Below are 15427 nucleotides of genomic sequence, written 5' to 3' on the forward strand. Positions count from 1 at the left end.
AGTGCCAGAGTGCGCTCAGAGTGCACTCAGGGTGTTCATAAATTCAGAGCGTTGTCCTTTTGTAAATTCAGAGCATTTAGCTCTGGGTGCGTTCAGAGCGCACACTGGACACTCTGGCCGAGGAGTAGGGTTGATTTGAGCGTTCTGTCCTTACAACGGCAGTCAAGCACCCAAGCTAACTTGCTAGCTACTTCCAGACACATATGAGAGAACACCTCACTCTTGACCATTTTACTCTCCCTAGCAGAGCTGGTTAGGCAGTTTTCATGTTATCCAGAGCATTGGTGACTAACTTCTGCTGGCAACAATTTAATTACGCTTTTTTGCCGATGTTTACTGACACCGGCCATTTTCAACTGGTGTTGAGCGTTTGTAAATTCATCAGTTATTCTGCGCTCTGGTACACTCGGACAAGAGTGCTCTGAAATCGGAGTAGATAGCGAGAGCAAATTTACGAAAGCACCCGAATGTCCACTGAGAACGCACAACTACTATACCACTTAGCTAAGAATGACGGAAATAATCAAGTCAATAAACGTTGGGTAGTTAGTTAGATAGCATATACAGTGGGGGAAAAAAGTATTTAGTCAGCCACCAATTGTGCAAGTTCTCCCACTTAAAAAGATGAGAGAGGCCTGTAATTTTCATCATAGGTACACGTCAACTATGACAGACAAATTGAGATTTTTTTCTCCAGAAAATCACATTGTAGGATTTTTAATGAATTTATTTGCAAATTATGGAGGAAAATAAGTATTTGGTCACCTACAAACAAGCAAGATTTCTGGCTCTCACAGACTTGTAACTTCTTCTTTAAGAGGCTCCTCTGTCCTCCACTCGTTACCTGTATTAATGGCACCTGTTTGAACTTGTTATCAGTATAAAAGACACCTGTCCACAACCTCAAACAGTCACACTCCAAACTCCACTATGGCCAAGACCAAAGAGCTGTCAAAGGACACCAGAAACAAAATTGTAGACCTGCACCAGGCTGGGAAGACTGAATCTGCAATAGGTAAGCAGCTTGGTTTGAAGAAATCAACTGTGGGAGCAATTATTAGGAAATGGAAGACATACAAGACCACTGACAATCTCCCTCGATCTGGGGCTCCACGCAAGATCTCACCCCGTGGGGTCAAAATGATCACAAGAACGGTGAGCAAAAATCCCAGAACCACACGGGGGGACCTAGTGAATGACCTGCAGAGAGCTGGGACCAAAGTAACAAAGCCTACCATCAGTAACACACTACGCCGCCAGGGACTCAAATCCTGCAGTGGCAGACGTGTCCCCCTGCTTAAGCCAGTACATGTCCAGGCCCGTCTGAAGTTTGCTAGAGTGCATTTGGATGATCCAGAAGAGGATTGGGAGAATGTCATATGGTCAGATGAAACCAAAATAGAACTTTTTGGTAAAAACTCAACTCGTCGTGTTTGGAGGACAAAGAATGCTGAGTTGCATCCAAAGAACACCATACCTACTGTGAAGCATGGGGGTGGAAACATCATGCTTTGGGGCTGTTTTTCTGCAAAGGGACCAGGACGACTGATCCGTGTAAAGGAAAGTATGAATGGGGCCATGTATCGTGAGATTTTGAGTGAAAACCTCCTTCCATCAGCAAGGGCATTGAAGATGAAACGTGGCTGGGTCTTTCAGCATGACAATGATCCCAAACACACCGCCCGGGCAACGAAGGAGTGGCTTCGTAAGAAGCATTTCAAGGTCCTGGAGTGGCCTAGCCAGTCTCCAGATCTCAACCCCATAGAAAATCTTTGGAGGGAGTTGAAAGTCCATGTTGCCCAGCGACAGCCCCAAAACATCACTGCTCTAGAGGAGATCTGCATGGAGGAATGGGCCAAAATACCAGCAACAGTGTGTGAAAACGTTTGACCTGTGTCATTGCCAACAAAGGGTATATAACAAAGTATTGAGAAACTTTTGTTATTGACCAAATACTTATTTTCCACCATAATTTGCAAATAAATTCATAAAAAATCCTACAATGTGATTTTCTGGAATTTATTTTCTCATTTTGCCTGTCATAGTTGACGTGTACCTATGATGAAAATTACAGGCCTCTCTCATCTTTTTAAGTGGGAGAACTTGCACAATTGGTGGCTGACTAAATACTTTTTTCCCCCACTGTAGTTAATATACTGGCAAGTTTGATGTATTAGGAGCCAACTAACGTTAGGTAGCTAGCTAACATACCGGTACATACTGCTGGAATGATATGCTATGTGGTTCGCAAGGATAGCATAGCTAACAAATTGTCAGCCAACATAATGTGTAAGGTAACCTATTTCAAAAGTCATTACTTTATTACATTGCTCAACATTTTCTTAACATTTGTCATAATTAGTTAAAGCAATGAATTTGTATCTGCTCTCGTTGGACTTCGGCTCCATATTTTCCTCCATTTTCTTCAAATCTGAAAACGATGTGAAGCCATGCCCATTTTCTGAAGAATTGCATTGTGGGTTCTAAAAGCACGGAACTAGTGTCCACTGATTGTATACTTCGTATTTTGGCGAATGTAGTACGACATCTGGGAACTTTTGGCATACTAACTATATCCATGCTATGACCAATAATCATACTATATACTCTATTTGCGGTTAATATGAGTATTCGAACATAGCTTGTGTCATGGAAAGAGCAGGTGTTCCTAATGTTTTGTACACCCAGTGTGTGTGTGTGTGTGTGTGTATATATATATATATATATATATATATATATATATATATATATATATATATATAGTTTTTTTTCTTCAATTGGTTATGACAGTTATTTTATTTTCATGACAGTCTTCATCCATAACCGTCAGTTAAACAGTTATATGGTAATTGTGCCAGCCCTAGTGTGTGTGTGAGGGCGTTTGGCCACTGTTTTAATCGGTATCTGTCTGTCTCCCTGTTGGCCTTACTGTGCCACAAGACAAACAGCCAGTGGGCATCAAAGCTCCGCCAGCACACTTCTGTCCTCTAGGGTTCATCAAGCTTCCGGTGTGACCTTTACCCTAGGTACAGATCAAGGATCAGCTTTCCCTCCCCCAAACCTTAACCATTAGTGGAGAAAATGAAAAACTGACCACAGATCAGTGTCTAGCGGCAACTACCCCACACTGTTCATCAATGCCTTACTGATAACCAATAGGTCAATGCACAATACTTTGTGGTTTAATTCCCAGAGGTCTTGGCTGTTGTTGGTCAATGTGGTTGTAAAGCTCAACTCTCAGGAGAGTTGACCCCCTCTGTTCATTTGCCCTAGCCTTCTGTCAGTGTCTCCATGGTAATAAAGGGCAATGTTCACAACAGTATCAGACAAGAGATGGAATCCTGAGTGTAAATACCCTCAAATACCTCACTGTTGTAGCCTCCAGATGCGCGCGCACACACACACACACACACACACACACACACACATATTCTCCCCCTTCCAGGCCCCCTGCTCTGGGATTAACTAAAGCTCTCCTTCAGACTCTCTGTTTCTGTTTTTTGTTCTGTTTTATTGCTCAGCAGTAAACCCTTTTTCTGTCTGGCTCCAGACTAACTCCACCCCCCAACCTCTTGCTTCATTTTACTCCATTTTACTCTTTAAGAGAGTGTGAGAAGGGGTGTAGACAGAAAGAGAGATGGAGGGGGAGAGACAGTCTGGAAGGCAGTTCTTATCAGGCTTTTGGGCACAAATGACCAACAGGATCAGCCATTAAAAACAAAGCTAGACCAGCCTTTTCTGGCTGAAACTTTCCATGGGCGCAGGGGGAGGGCCCCCCAGACAAACACGCACACACGCATGCAGTGCACACATGCTCACGCTCACACGCACACACACACACACACACAGATCAGTGCCCTGACTGAGCGTCTCCGAGAGGTCAACACATGGTACCCGCTGACCTCCACCAGCCTGCTCACCCACAGAGGTACCCAGTCACCCCGCGGGCACTTTGTTTATGCCTAGCCCCCTCCACTTGTCTTTCACTCCTTCTTCACTCTCTTCCCATGGTCCGAGTCTGGCCCTATCCCCCTCCAATCAACAACCCCTCCCTGACCCCCAGGGCCCTGCGTGTCAAGCTGCCAGGTTACACAGAGTTCAGTGGTGCTGCTTAGATGTCACAGAAGTCCCTCTCCTCAACTCCTAACTACCAACTCCCAGCAGCCATAAATACTTTACTAATGACTAAATTGATAAATTGATTTTGATTTGATTCGGGTGAGTGGATCAAGATAATAAAAGGGCAGAGCGTGTATGTGTGTGTGTTTGTGGGTTGTGTGTGTGTGTGTGTGTGTGTAAAGTATGTGTCAGGTGTTGGTCTCTCCATAAATGCATGAATAGCATGGTGTCTATAACATACAGTACCAGTCAAAAGTTTGGACACATTCAGGGTTTTTCTTTATTTTTACTATTTTCTTCATTGTAGAATAATAGTGAAGACATCAAAACTATGAAATAAGACATATGGAATCATGTAGTAACCAAAAAAGTGTTAAACAAATCAAAATATATTTTATATTTGAGATTCTTCACATAGCCAACCTTTTGTTTAACACTTTTTTGTTACTACATGATTCCATGTGTTATTTCATTTTTTTTTTGTTGATGTCTTCACTATTATTCTACAATGTCAAAAATTGTACAAATAAAGAAAAACCCTTGAATGAGTAGTTGTGTCCAAACGTTTGACTGGTAGTGTATATGGATAGTATGTCATAGTCGCCATGCTATCCATGCATTTATGGATAGATCCACACCTGATACATGCTATACATGCAAACAACCATATATTTCACAGAAACACTCAAGTCACAAACATACATCACCCCTCTTTCTTTCTTTGTTGAGCTCCCTTTATTCGCTCTATTATTTTCCCACCCCTCCTCTCCTTTCTCTGCCACCCCATCCCCACTTATAAGCCCTCCTTCTTTAACCCATCCATTGCCCGTTATCATCTGCCCCCCTCAGCCTCATGCCACCCCCCATAACCCTCCGAACCCTCACCCCCAAGTATTCTGTGCTCGTTTTCCTCGTGTCCTAATGCTTATTCCCAATGTACCCAGTGGTGATCTAGTTTAGTTGATCAATTGGCCGTCATTGATATTAGAAATACAAATCTGTCTTTTACCAATGGGTGTATGGTGCAAGGTTGGGGTTTGAAATGGCCAATGGCGATGTCTCAAGCACAAACTAACTCATCATAAAACATCTCCCACTTTTCTCTCTCCATCTTAGAACGGTCCCCTCATAGGCCCATTCTCCAGGCAGGGCTGCCGGCCAACACCAGTGTGCACGTGGGGGAGGACGCACGCTTCGTGTGTAAGGTGTACAGTGATGCTCAGCCCCACATCCAGTGGCTGCAGCACATCCAGAAGAATGGTAGTCGCACCGGCCCAGACGGACACCCCTACGTCCGTGTCCTAAAGGTATGTTCCAGCCCTCCCTGGCCCCTCATTGGCTGTTTTGACCTGATCGGCGAAAATGATTGGTTCCTCTTTCTTCTGACACCTGATTACCTGATTGACACTCTTTCAGTTTTTTTCCACGTATTTTTTTTCTTCAAAGTGTAGGCTAATCATTCTTTTGTTTTCAGGTTACCTTTTTGCCATTTGTAAAAGCAGCATTTTTTTTTGTATCCCATCTGTCTTCCTATAGTATCCAATCTCTCTCCTTTACGAAGAATAATAAATACCCCTTTTCCCTCTATACTACTGGAACACTCTGGCTGTGTTCCTGTCTGGGTGGCGCGGCTCCTATAACCTCCTCTCCCTGCACTGAGGTGCAGATGTGATAGTAACAGGCCTGTGTTTTGTTTTGTCCCCCTGCTGCCGTGTATGTGTGTACGTGTGTGTGTGTTTGGTTGTTTGTGTATGCATGCGTGCGCGCATGTGTGTGTGCGTGTGGCTCACACACCTCAGCGCTCAGGCATCAATAGCTCGGACGTGGAGGTGCTCACGCTCACCAACGTTACTGAGGAGGACGCCGGAGAGTATACCTGTAAAGTCTCCAATTATATAGGGGAGGTCAACCAGTCGGGCTGGCTGACGGTCATCCCAGGTAACCGCTGACCCCTGATCCTTGACCTCTGTTGACCACCTCCCGTGTGGTCTCTTTGGGCCTGTCACTGGCCCGGTTCGGTGTGGTGGTCTTGGTTCCTGCTGGGTTGTGGACTGACTGATCCTTTCCCAGCTGCTCTACTGTAACTACTGACTGTGACTGTACAGCCATGGAAATGCCCACTGTACCTGCACACTCACACTATCCTGCTATGTCCATCACAGACACCTCTCTCTCTCTCTCTCTCTCTCTCTCTCTCTCTCTCTCTCTCTCTCTCTCTCTCTCTCTCTCTCTCTCTCTCTCTCTCTCTCTCTCTCTCTCTCTCTCTCTCTCTCTCTCTCTCTCTCTCTCTCTCTCTCTCTCTCTCTCTCTCTCTCTCTCTCTCTCTCTCTCATTTGAATGGTGTGATGTGTAAGAGCACAGGCTAGTGTTGGGTGCTGCAGTGGGGTGATCTCCATGCCTTCCTCTTCTGTGGTTGTGTGTACTGTGCATGCCCAGGCATGCAGTGGATACGATTGGGCACTGGTGTTGTGGGTGAAGGGTATTTTTATCACGTGTTTTGGTGTATTGTGTTTGCTATTATTTCTTGTGGTACAAGGTGCTATTCCTGTTTGTTTTTGAAGACCCTCCCTCCCTGGAAGCTCCTCCCCTTCCATGGAAGCTCCTCCCATCTACTATCTCTCTCTATAGATGGGACGACCGTTCTCCTCCCAGCGATGGACACCATCCAGCTACTCCTCTCTCCTGGTGTTGTGGGTCTAATTGTTACCTCTGCTTTTCCTCCTCTCCTCTCCTCTCTGCTATTTTCTCCCCTCCATTGCTACTCTCACTCCTTCCCTTTATCTTACTTTCTTCCTACTTACTCCTTAAATATAATTTATCCTCCTAACATCCACCCTCCCTTTCTCATCCTCCATCCCTTTCTCTTCGTCTTCTTTCTCCTCCACCCCTCCTCTCCCACTCCCATCGTCCTGCCCCTTCTCTTCCTCTTCTTCCCTTTCTTCTTCCACCCCTCCTCTCTCATACTCCATTCTCCTCCTCCTCTTCATCCTCCTCCACACCTACTCCTAACCCTCTCCCAGACCGCAGGTGTAAACACCACGGACAAGGAGATTGAAGTCCTCTACCTCCCCAATGTCACTTACGAGGATGCTGGGGAGTATACCTGCTTGGCGGGTAATTCTATTGGGATCTCCTATCACACTGCTTGGTTGACGGTGCTTCCAGGTATATACACTCATATACTGCCCTCCCTTTCCCCTCACTCTCTCTCTCTCTCTCTCTCTATTTCTCTCTCAATGTCGTCCACTAACGGTTCTAAAATGTTCGGTCAATAAAGTTATTTTGATGATTTCTATGGGAGGAAGAAGGGAGAAGTGAAAAGTCCCTCTGGAGTGAAAGACACACAAACTCAACGAAATAACAAAATATCAGATTACTATGATGAACTTACACAGTCAACAACTCAACATCTAACTCAGAGTAATACTAGAGCAGGAATATGTATTACATATATTTTGTTATCGTGACGTGTTGAAAGCTAGGGGCCAGATAAAGGGACATTTGCTCAAAGCTTATTATATCCCGACTTCTCCGAATGGCTCGAGTGTCTCCTTACTCAAGAGGGGGTTTGCCTCCCCCTCCTCCCTCGCTCTCCTGGTTTTCGGGAAAAGTCTGTTCGTGCTACGTACATTTTGGCTTGGACTGCAAGTTTTTACAGAAGCAGGGTGTCTGTCTGTCTTGATGATAGTGTCTGTCTGTCTGTCGGTGTCAGTGACTTCTCTGTCATGCCCTGAGAATGAATACAAACTCCCTCATGGCTCCACCTCTTTCCTGGCTCTGATAATTGATTGCCTTTTTATTATTTCTCCTTGAGATAATACAAAATAAAAAAAGAATGTCACAGCCGCAATACTCACAGCTTGACTTTCTCAATTATCTGGGCCATTAAAAAAATTATGTATTCAATATATTTTATATAGTGTGTGTGTTTGCATGTGTGTGTTTAAATTATGTCTGTCAGAGTTAATCAGTTAACTTGATTTTAGTGCACACATTTTTTGTTGTTGTTGTGATTAATCAGTTTGTCTGAAAGCATTCAAAATTGACTGAAAACATCCAAAATACATAATCTATACAGCTAAAAACAACAATTTGATGTCAAAATAAGTTGACATTGAGGTTAAAGAAAGTGTGCTCTATCAATTTACTTTCTAACCGTTGCTTTGGGAAAATCAAGATGTCATTATTGTAATGCTTTTTGTATAAACAGTCTTAAATTACAGCTTAATTTGAGCGAATTCTGAATTTGCGATTAATCGTGATTAATCACAACAAATCATACGATTAACTCGATTAAAATATTTTATCCTTTGGCAGCCCTAGTTTAAATGTATATGTGTCTCTCTGTGTCTGCGCGAGTGTGTCTGTGTGTGTTTAAATGTGTGTCTCTCTGTGTCTGTGTGAGTGTGTCTGTGTGTGTTTAAATGTGTGTCTCTCTGTGTCTGCGCGAGTGTGTCTGTGTGTGTGTCAGTGTCCCTCATGTCTACACTGACAAACATCCATAGATTTACAGTGGGGTCCAAAATTATTGACACCCTTGATAAAGATTTGCAAAAATGACTGTATAAAATAAATAATTCAAATACTGAGCTATATTGTATGCTCAAAATTTGTTGCAAATTATATTATTTTATACTAATACAATTGCTCAGAGAAATATATTTTATTTTCTGCTTATGTATTCTCATTTTGACGGTAAACCCACCACTTGTGTGCATGGCCAAAGAGCTCTATTTTCAAGCCATCTGACCAAAGCACCGGTTCCAATCCAAGTGCCAATGCCATTTATCAAACTCCAGGCGTTTACATTCGTTGGATGACATGAAAATAGAGCTCTTTGGCCACGCACACCAGTGGTGGGTTTGGCTTCGAAATGAGAACGCATGAGCAGAAAATAACCCCATACCTACTGTAAAATATGGTGGTGGATCTGGGGCTATTTTGCTTCCACTGGTGTTGGGGCCCTTATTAAGGTCAACGGCATCATGAATTTTACCCAGTACCAGGACATTTTAGCCAAATACCTGGTGTCATCCCCCAGGAGGCTGAAACTTGGCCACAAATGGATCTTCCAGCAAGACAATAACCCCAATAACACTTCAAAGTCCACAAATAAATTGTTCTATAGCAGTGGAGGCTGCTGAGGGGAGGAGGGGTCATAATGGCTGGAATGGAGTCAATGGAATGGTATCAACCACATGGAAACCACATTTGATACCATTCCATTGATTCCATTCCAGCCATTATTATGAGCCGTCCTCCCCTCAGCAGCCTCCACTGTTCTATAGCTAGGTTTCCATCCAATTGGCGACAGGTTTTCATGCTAATATAAAAAAAAAACGCATTAAAACAATATGCACATTTTCCCACCAGAGATGTGCTTCCATCCCATTTACTTGTTGCGGGTAAAAGGCTGTGCTTGATCACGTAGTGCACATAAAAATAACTTATGCGGTTAAATTCCCATGTACCGAATAAAACATACAGGTTAAATGTGTTTCCATTTTCAACTCTACTGATGGTTTTGTCACAAAAAACATTTGTTATATAGCGAATGTGCCCACTATGGTCTTGGCACGTGCACTCTATATAGAACAGCTTGCATGTATAGCCTACATGATGAGATTATTATGGACCAAATATTATTGGTTATTTTTCAAACGGCAGCCAAGCATCGATCAAGCTCAGCACTGTGCACTTTCACCACCCTGTGAAGTTCATCATAACTTATTTCATCTGTAGCATAATAAACGGCATGCTTTCTCGAGTGGGAGAACCACACACCATATCATCTCGTGACTCCAAGTTCGATAAGATGGTTATTATATCAATATTTGCGCATAAAGGTGTTTCCACTGCCATATCTCACATAATACATTTTACCGACACAAAAAGATCCCTACCGTATTTTGTTTTGTCGACATTTGGAAAGTTTACCAACAAATTTCGATCAGGGCCTGTCGTGACATTTTTTATCCGACATATACCTTACTCGCATAAAGAGGTTGGATGGAAACCTGGTTATTTGCCACAAAATCAACATTTTGCAATGGCCATCTCAGTCTCTGGACTTGGAACCCATTTAAAACCTGTCATTTGAATAGAAGAGGGCAGTCCATAAGCTCAGACGGAGGATATCAAGCATCTGGAAGGATTCTGTATGGAGTAATGGTCTAAGATCCCTCCCAATGTGTTCTTCAACATTTTAGAAAAAATCTCAATCAGCCTTTATCCTCGAGGGGTGAGCTATTAAAAGGTATTAAAAACAGGGGTGTCAATCATTTTGACTCCTACCTTTTTGAGAAAAAAAAGTATTACTTGTTAAACAAAATATCTTTCTCTAAGCATTTATATTCGTATAAAAGAATAGAAATTCCTAAATTTTTGGAGGATACAATATAGCTCAGTGTTTCAATTATGTATTTTATATAATAATTTCTGCTCATCTTTATCAAGGGTATCAATAATTTCGGACCCCACTGTATATATCAAACACAGTTAAAGTCCATATAGATAAAACACTTATGCTCATTCCTTATATAGAGGTTCAGTTCAGGCAAAAGAGTCAGCCAACATGAATACATCTACATTCATGTAGGGTGGGTGAGATGTCTGGACTCTGGACATTAAATGAGATGGATGATAGCACTTAATCACCTGTAATCCCACAACCTGAACAGACAGTGGGTACAAAAAGCACCTCAATGCCCTCGCAGATAATAGCCTTGTTTTGTCTCTAAACAAAATAAAATGATTATGCATAGTCACTTTACCCCTACCTACATGTACATATTACCTCAATTACCTCGACTAACTTGTACCCCCGCACACTGACTCGGTACCGGTACCCCCTGTATATATAGCCTCGTTATTGTTATTTTATTGTGTTACTTTTTTAAAACTTTTGTTTATTAAGTAAATAGTGTCTTAAATCTTATTTTTCTTAAAACTGCATTGTTGGTTAAGTGCTTGTAAGTAAGCATTTCACGGTAAGGTCTACACCTGTTGTATTCGGCACATGTGAATTTATTTATTTTTTATTTTATTTAATTCCTTGTGGAATTAAATTATCTTTAATTTATTGCCCTAGTCCCATGTATCTGCTCTGTTGGCACCTGCTTGGCTCTTCTGCCGTCTGTGTTGCGGCTGTGCGCTGTGGTTTTTGGACCAGGTGATACAAAGCCGACTGGAGAAAGGTTCCTACATGTTATTATTTCCCCCTGGCTGCACATTACAAGGGCCTTGTTTGTAGCCATGGGTGGATGACATGCATTATGGAACAGGCTGTGGTCCTATAGCCACTCAGAGACAGACCCAGACCCATTTCCTACAGACAGGAAGCTCAGGCCATATATCGCCACAAAGGGCAGCACTCACTTGTTTGCAGTCTGAAGTGAAGCGTGTGTGTGTGTGTGTGTGTGTGTGTGTGTGTGTGTGTGTGTGTCAAAGGGTGTGTGTGTGTGTGTGTGTGCGTGTGAGAGAGGGAGGGAGGGAGAACGTGTGTTTTTTGTGAGTGTGTGCGTGCATGTGTGTGTATTTGAGAGAGAGAGAGAGTGTGTGGTGTGTCAAGTAGCCCTGAATGTAGGCACTTAGTACAGCCCCTGCTTGAGCTCAGTGTATTTACCTCGTAAAAATAGAATTATATTTATATGGTTTACCCCCTCTTCTTAGATCAATTCCATTTCCTGTCTGTCCTAGATGGGCAGTAGATGGTTGTGTGAAGAAGAGGGGGAGTAGAGGGAGGGGGATGGAGAGAAAAAAATGTGTGTGCGTCTTTCTCATTATTTATGTTTTGTTTGTCTATCTAGCAATGACGTGTGTGTGTGTCGTTTCCATGGCATGTGTTCTGTTCATACATGTGCGTCTATCAGATGTAGTGTGTCCATGTCTGTTTGTTTAAGTGTCTGTGTGTCTGTCTGTGTGCCTACGTCTGTTTGTTTGTGTGTGTACATTGTCATGAGTCGGGATGTGCCTCTACGTTCCACTTTCTATCCCTCCCTGACACTCTCCCCTTGCCCCTCCCCCTGCTCCCCAAACAGCCAATAAGGAAGAGACGGTGACGGGCCTGACATCACCTGACTACGTGGAGATAGCCATCTACTGCATCGGGGTGTTCCTGATCGCCTGTATGGTGGTCATCGTGTTGGTGTGCCGGATGAGGAATACGGCTAAGAAGCCTGACTTTGGGAACCAGCCGGCGGTCCACAAACTCAGCAAGCAGATACCTCTGCGTCGCCAGGTAACAGAAAGTAGATAAGGGGTTTCCAAGGCATTTAACACCCATAAAAAGACAAACTCCACGCAAACATGCATTTATACAGAATTGTATTTTCACACTATTGTGCCGACCCAAACCAAACTGGACTGACTAGGATATGTTCAGCTACTATGGGGGATGTGTAACCAGGCTAGCTCAATACAGCTTGGTTTGGGTCGTCTTGGTTCAGGTTCAGCAGTGTGAAAATCCATATATACTCAGACTTAAATAAAAACAACAGAAAATAGTCCGAGGTTTACCTAGCAAGAGCAGAAAACACCCAAAAAGTTCCACCGCATTTGTTTCCCCGACATAGATCAATTGGGTTACTGGTACTCTGATTTAAGAGCCCAGCTAATTTAGCTGTTCAGGAGAAGCAATTTTCATAACACTACTGTAACTAATACATCGCACTGCTTGAGGTGCTAAGCCTCTGTTAACTCCACTGAAAGACAGCTAGCTACAGTGCATGGCGTCTGAGCATGTTAGCACTGCTCTCCAGCACCTCTAGCTCCTCTACCTCTCTGTGAGTGATGCTTTTCCCTCAAGGGGAAAAACGCAAACTCCAAGAGGTACAAAAAGTGATGGATTACATTCCTGCGAGAGATGGGTGGTTCCAGTGTCAAGGTGAGGTTGGAGCGGAAAGGAGAGAAGAGCCCTGAGGACAATGACAACAGCATGATAAACAGACACATTCATCAGATAGAACGTTACTCTCTAGCACTGAGTTGTTGCTCAACTCTAATGATCACTAACATGCTTTTTAAAAAGCTTGGAGAATATGTTGATTTGCGCAGTATCAATAAATAATTTTAAGCCCATGTAAATGAGGCATTTCATCTTTAGTAATGGAGATTTTTTTTCATCACACACACACACGTGTGCACACACACACCTACCCACCTACACTTGGTCCTCACAATTATAGTAATACAAACACACACACATGCCTAGCCCCGCCCTTTTTTATTTGACCAGTGTATCTAGACTCAGGTGATCAGCCAATCTGTCGTCTCCTACAGGTGTCAAATGACTCCAGCTCCTCGATGAACTCCAGCACCCCATTGGTCCGCATCACCACACGACGCAGCTCGGCCGGCCACGACGACCCCATCCCAGAGTACGACCTCCCCGAGGACCCACGCTGGGAGTTTTCCAGAGACAGGTGATGGACAGGGACGGGAACGGGGGTAGGAATAGGGAGGGGGGAGGTAAAGGGTGTAGCGGGGAGAGGACTGTACAAGGGTGACATTGACCTCAACAGTATGGCCACATTTCAGGCCGCCTACATAGTAGTCACTCACCAAACCTCAGAATGCCTGGATAAATGTTTACCATATCAGTAACCACATCAATGCCTGACTCAATGCCAGACTGCAATAGTGGCGTGTACTCATGGATGCCAAGGGAATGCTTCCCCACAAAAAATACACAAAAAAAATACAAATAAATTATAATATATATTTTCGTCTCTGTGTTTCATAATTTTCTTTCAATTCGCAAGCTGCTGAATGTATCTCACTGGAGAAAGCATCCAAGCGAGCGAAACAGCACCCCTCTGTCTCTGTATGTGTAGGCCATCTATCTGATGCTGTCTGGTCAAATGTATGACATTGTTGCCGCCCGTAGCATTGAATGCAAAGGAAGCCAGCGAGCATTTGGCCACCCTTGATTAAAAAAATTCAAATAATAATAGCCAGTCAGCGTTGAGTTTGCAAAGCTGTCATCAAGGCAAAGGGTGGCTACTTTGAAGAATCTAAAATATATATTGATTTGTTTAACACTTTTTTGGTTACTACATCATTACATATGTGTTATTTCATAGTGCTGATGTCTTCACTATTATTCTACAATGTAGAAAATAGTAAAAATTCAAAATAAACCTTGAATGAGTAGGTGTGTCCAAATTTTGACTGGTAGTTGAGGTAATGTGCACCGCTACTGGACTGCAATATAGAAAATGTGGCTTTCAATCACTGGTTAATTTTTGTTTTACGCAACTGCTTCACAGACCCCCTGGAATGTGGCCTATGGCTTTCTCCTCAGGTATTTATTTGAGAATCTGTGAGGAAATGGGTGAGGCCCAAGACTAGCTTCATACTGTTATAAGCTGCAGTCAGTGAGGTTTTTGCTCAGTTGGAATGTATTTCCACCTAACATCCACCCTCAGCGGGGTCTGAAAAATCCGGAAGCATCCAGTTTTCAGGGGAAAAGCAGAGAAGAGGCAAAGCCTGAAAACCGTATGCTTCCGGTTTCCTCTGACTCCGCTCCGGCGTTTATTTTACGTCTGCTATGTTATGTTACCTAACTTCAAACCCCAGAAATGAATCCAGTGCAGTGACCCAGATATCAGAGATTGTGGCAGTGATTTCACACTAGCACTTTCAAGTAAAAGTGTGAATGTTGCTATTCACTTTATTGTCTACTAACTAGATGCATTATAGTAGCATGTACTACCCTCATCATGAATGACAACGTTGGCTAACTGATTGTATAAGCAGGCTATTACATGAGGTACTAGTGTTATCCGGTATAATATACCATTAAGCACCATTGAACATGGTCTGTGATCTGTAATGATTAACCAGTGAGTAATGGCTGTGACACTGTACCAGAGTAGTGTTCATTAGGCACCAAACGGAAGAAAAGGGACTGAAACAGGGAGGGACAGCCTGGACCAATAAGAAATGCTCAATTTTGTTTTCAATTGCAAAATGTTTAAAAACATTGTGCTCTACTGAACATGTCCCAGGGAGCCCATTGGCACCCATCCCTTTCCTTATCACTTACACAGACCAATGAGTCATTTCTCAGTACTACACTGTACCAGGGTCCTGTTCATTAGGCACCAACCAGAAGGAAACAGACTGAAACAGGGAGGGACTACCTGGAAGTGTCCAATGAGAAAAGCGTTTTTTTTTCACCTAATGAACAGGACCCAGTGTGTGTGTGTGTGTCTTTGTGTGTGGGTGTGTGTGTCATGGCTGTAATCTGTGTGTTTCTGCTGTGACTGTTTGCTTTGCCTTCATACCAGAGGAGTTAGTCCCTACT

General features: G+C 43.2%; 1 protein-coding gene across 2 annotated transcripts in view; it reads left to right on the forward strand.

Annotated features, from left to right (window-relative positions):
- Positions 1-15427, forward strand: part of LOC311136938 (fibroblast growth factor receptor 2-like) — a 107083-nt gene that overhangs the window by 65549 nt on the left and 26107 nt on the right. The window contains exons 7-10 of one of the 2 annotated variants that reach the window (XM_084171262.1): positions 5236-5426; positions 5919-6057; positions 12159-12358; positions 13399-13541. In XM_084171262.1, the coding sequence (XP_084027388.1) occupies positions 5236-5426; positions 5919-6057; positions 12159-12358; positions 13399-13541 (673 nt within the window). Of the gene's footprint in view, positions 1-5235; positions 5427-5918; positions 6058-7139; positions 7285-12158; positions 12359-13398; positions 13542-15427 lie in introns of both variants that reach the window. The other variant, XM_084171261.1, reaches the window with a different exon arrangement.

The sequence above is a fragment of the Coregonus lavaretus genome, assembly GCF_964263955.1.
Source record: "Coregonus lavaretus genome assembly, chromosome: 1".
NCBI lineage: Eukaryota > Metazoa > Chordata > Actinopteri > Salmoniformes > Salmonidae > Coregonus > Coregonus lavaretus.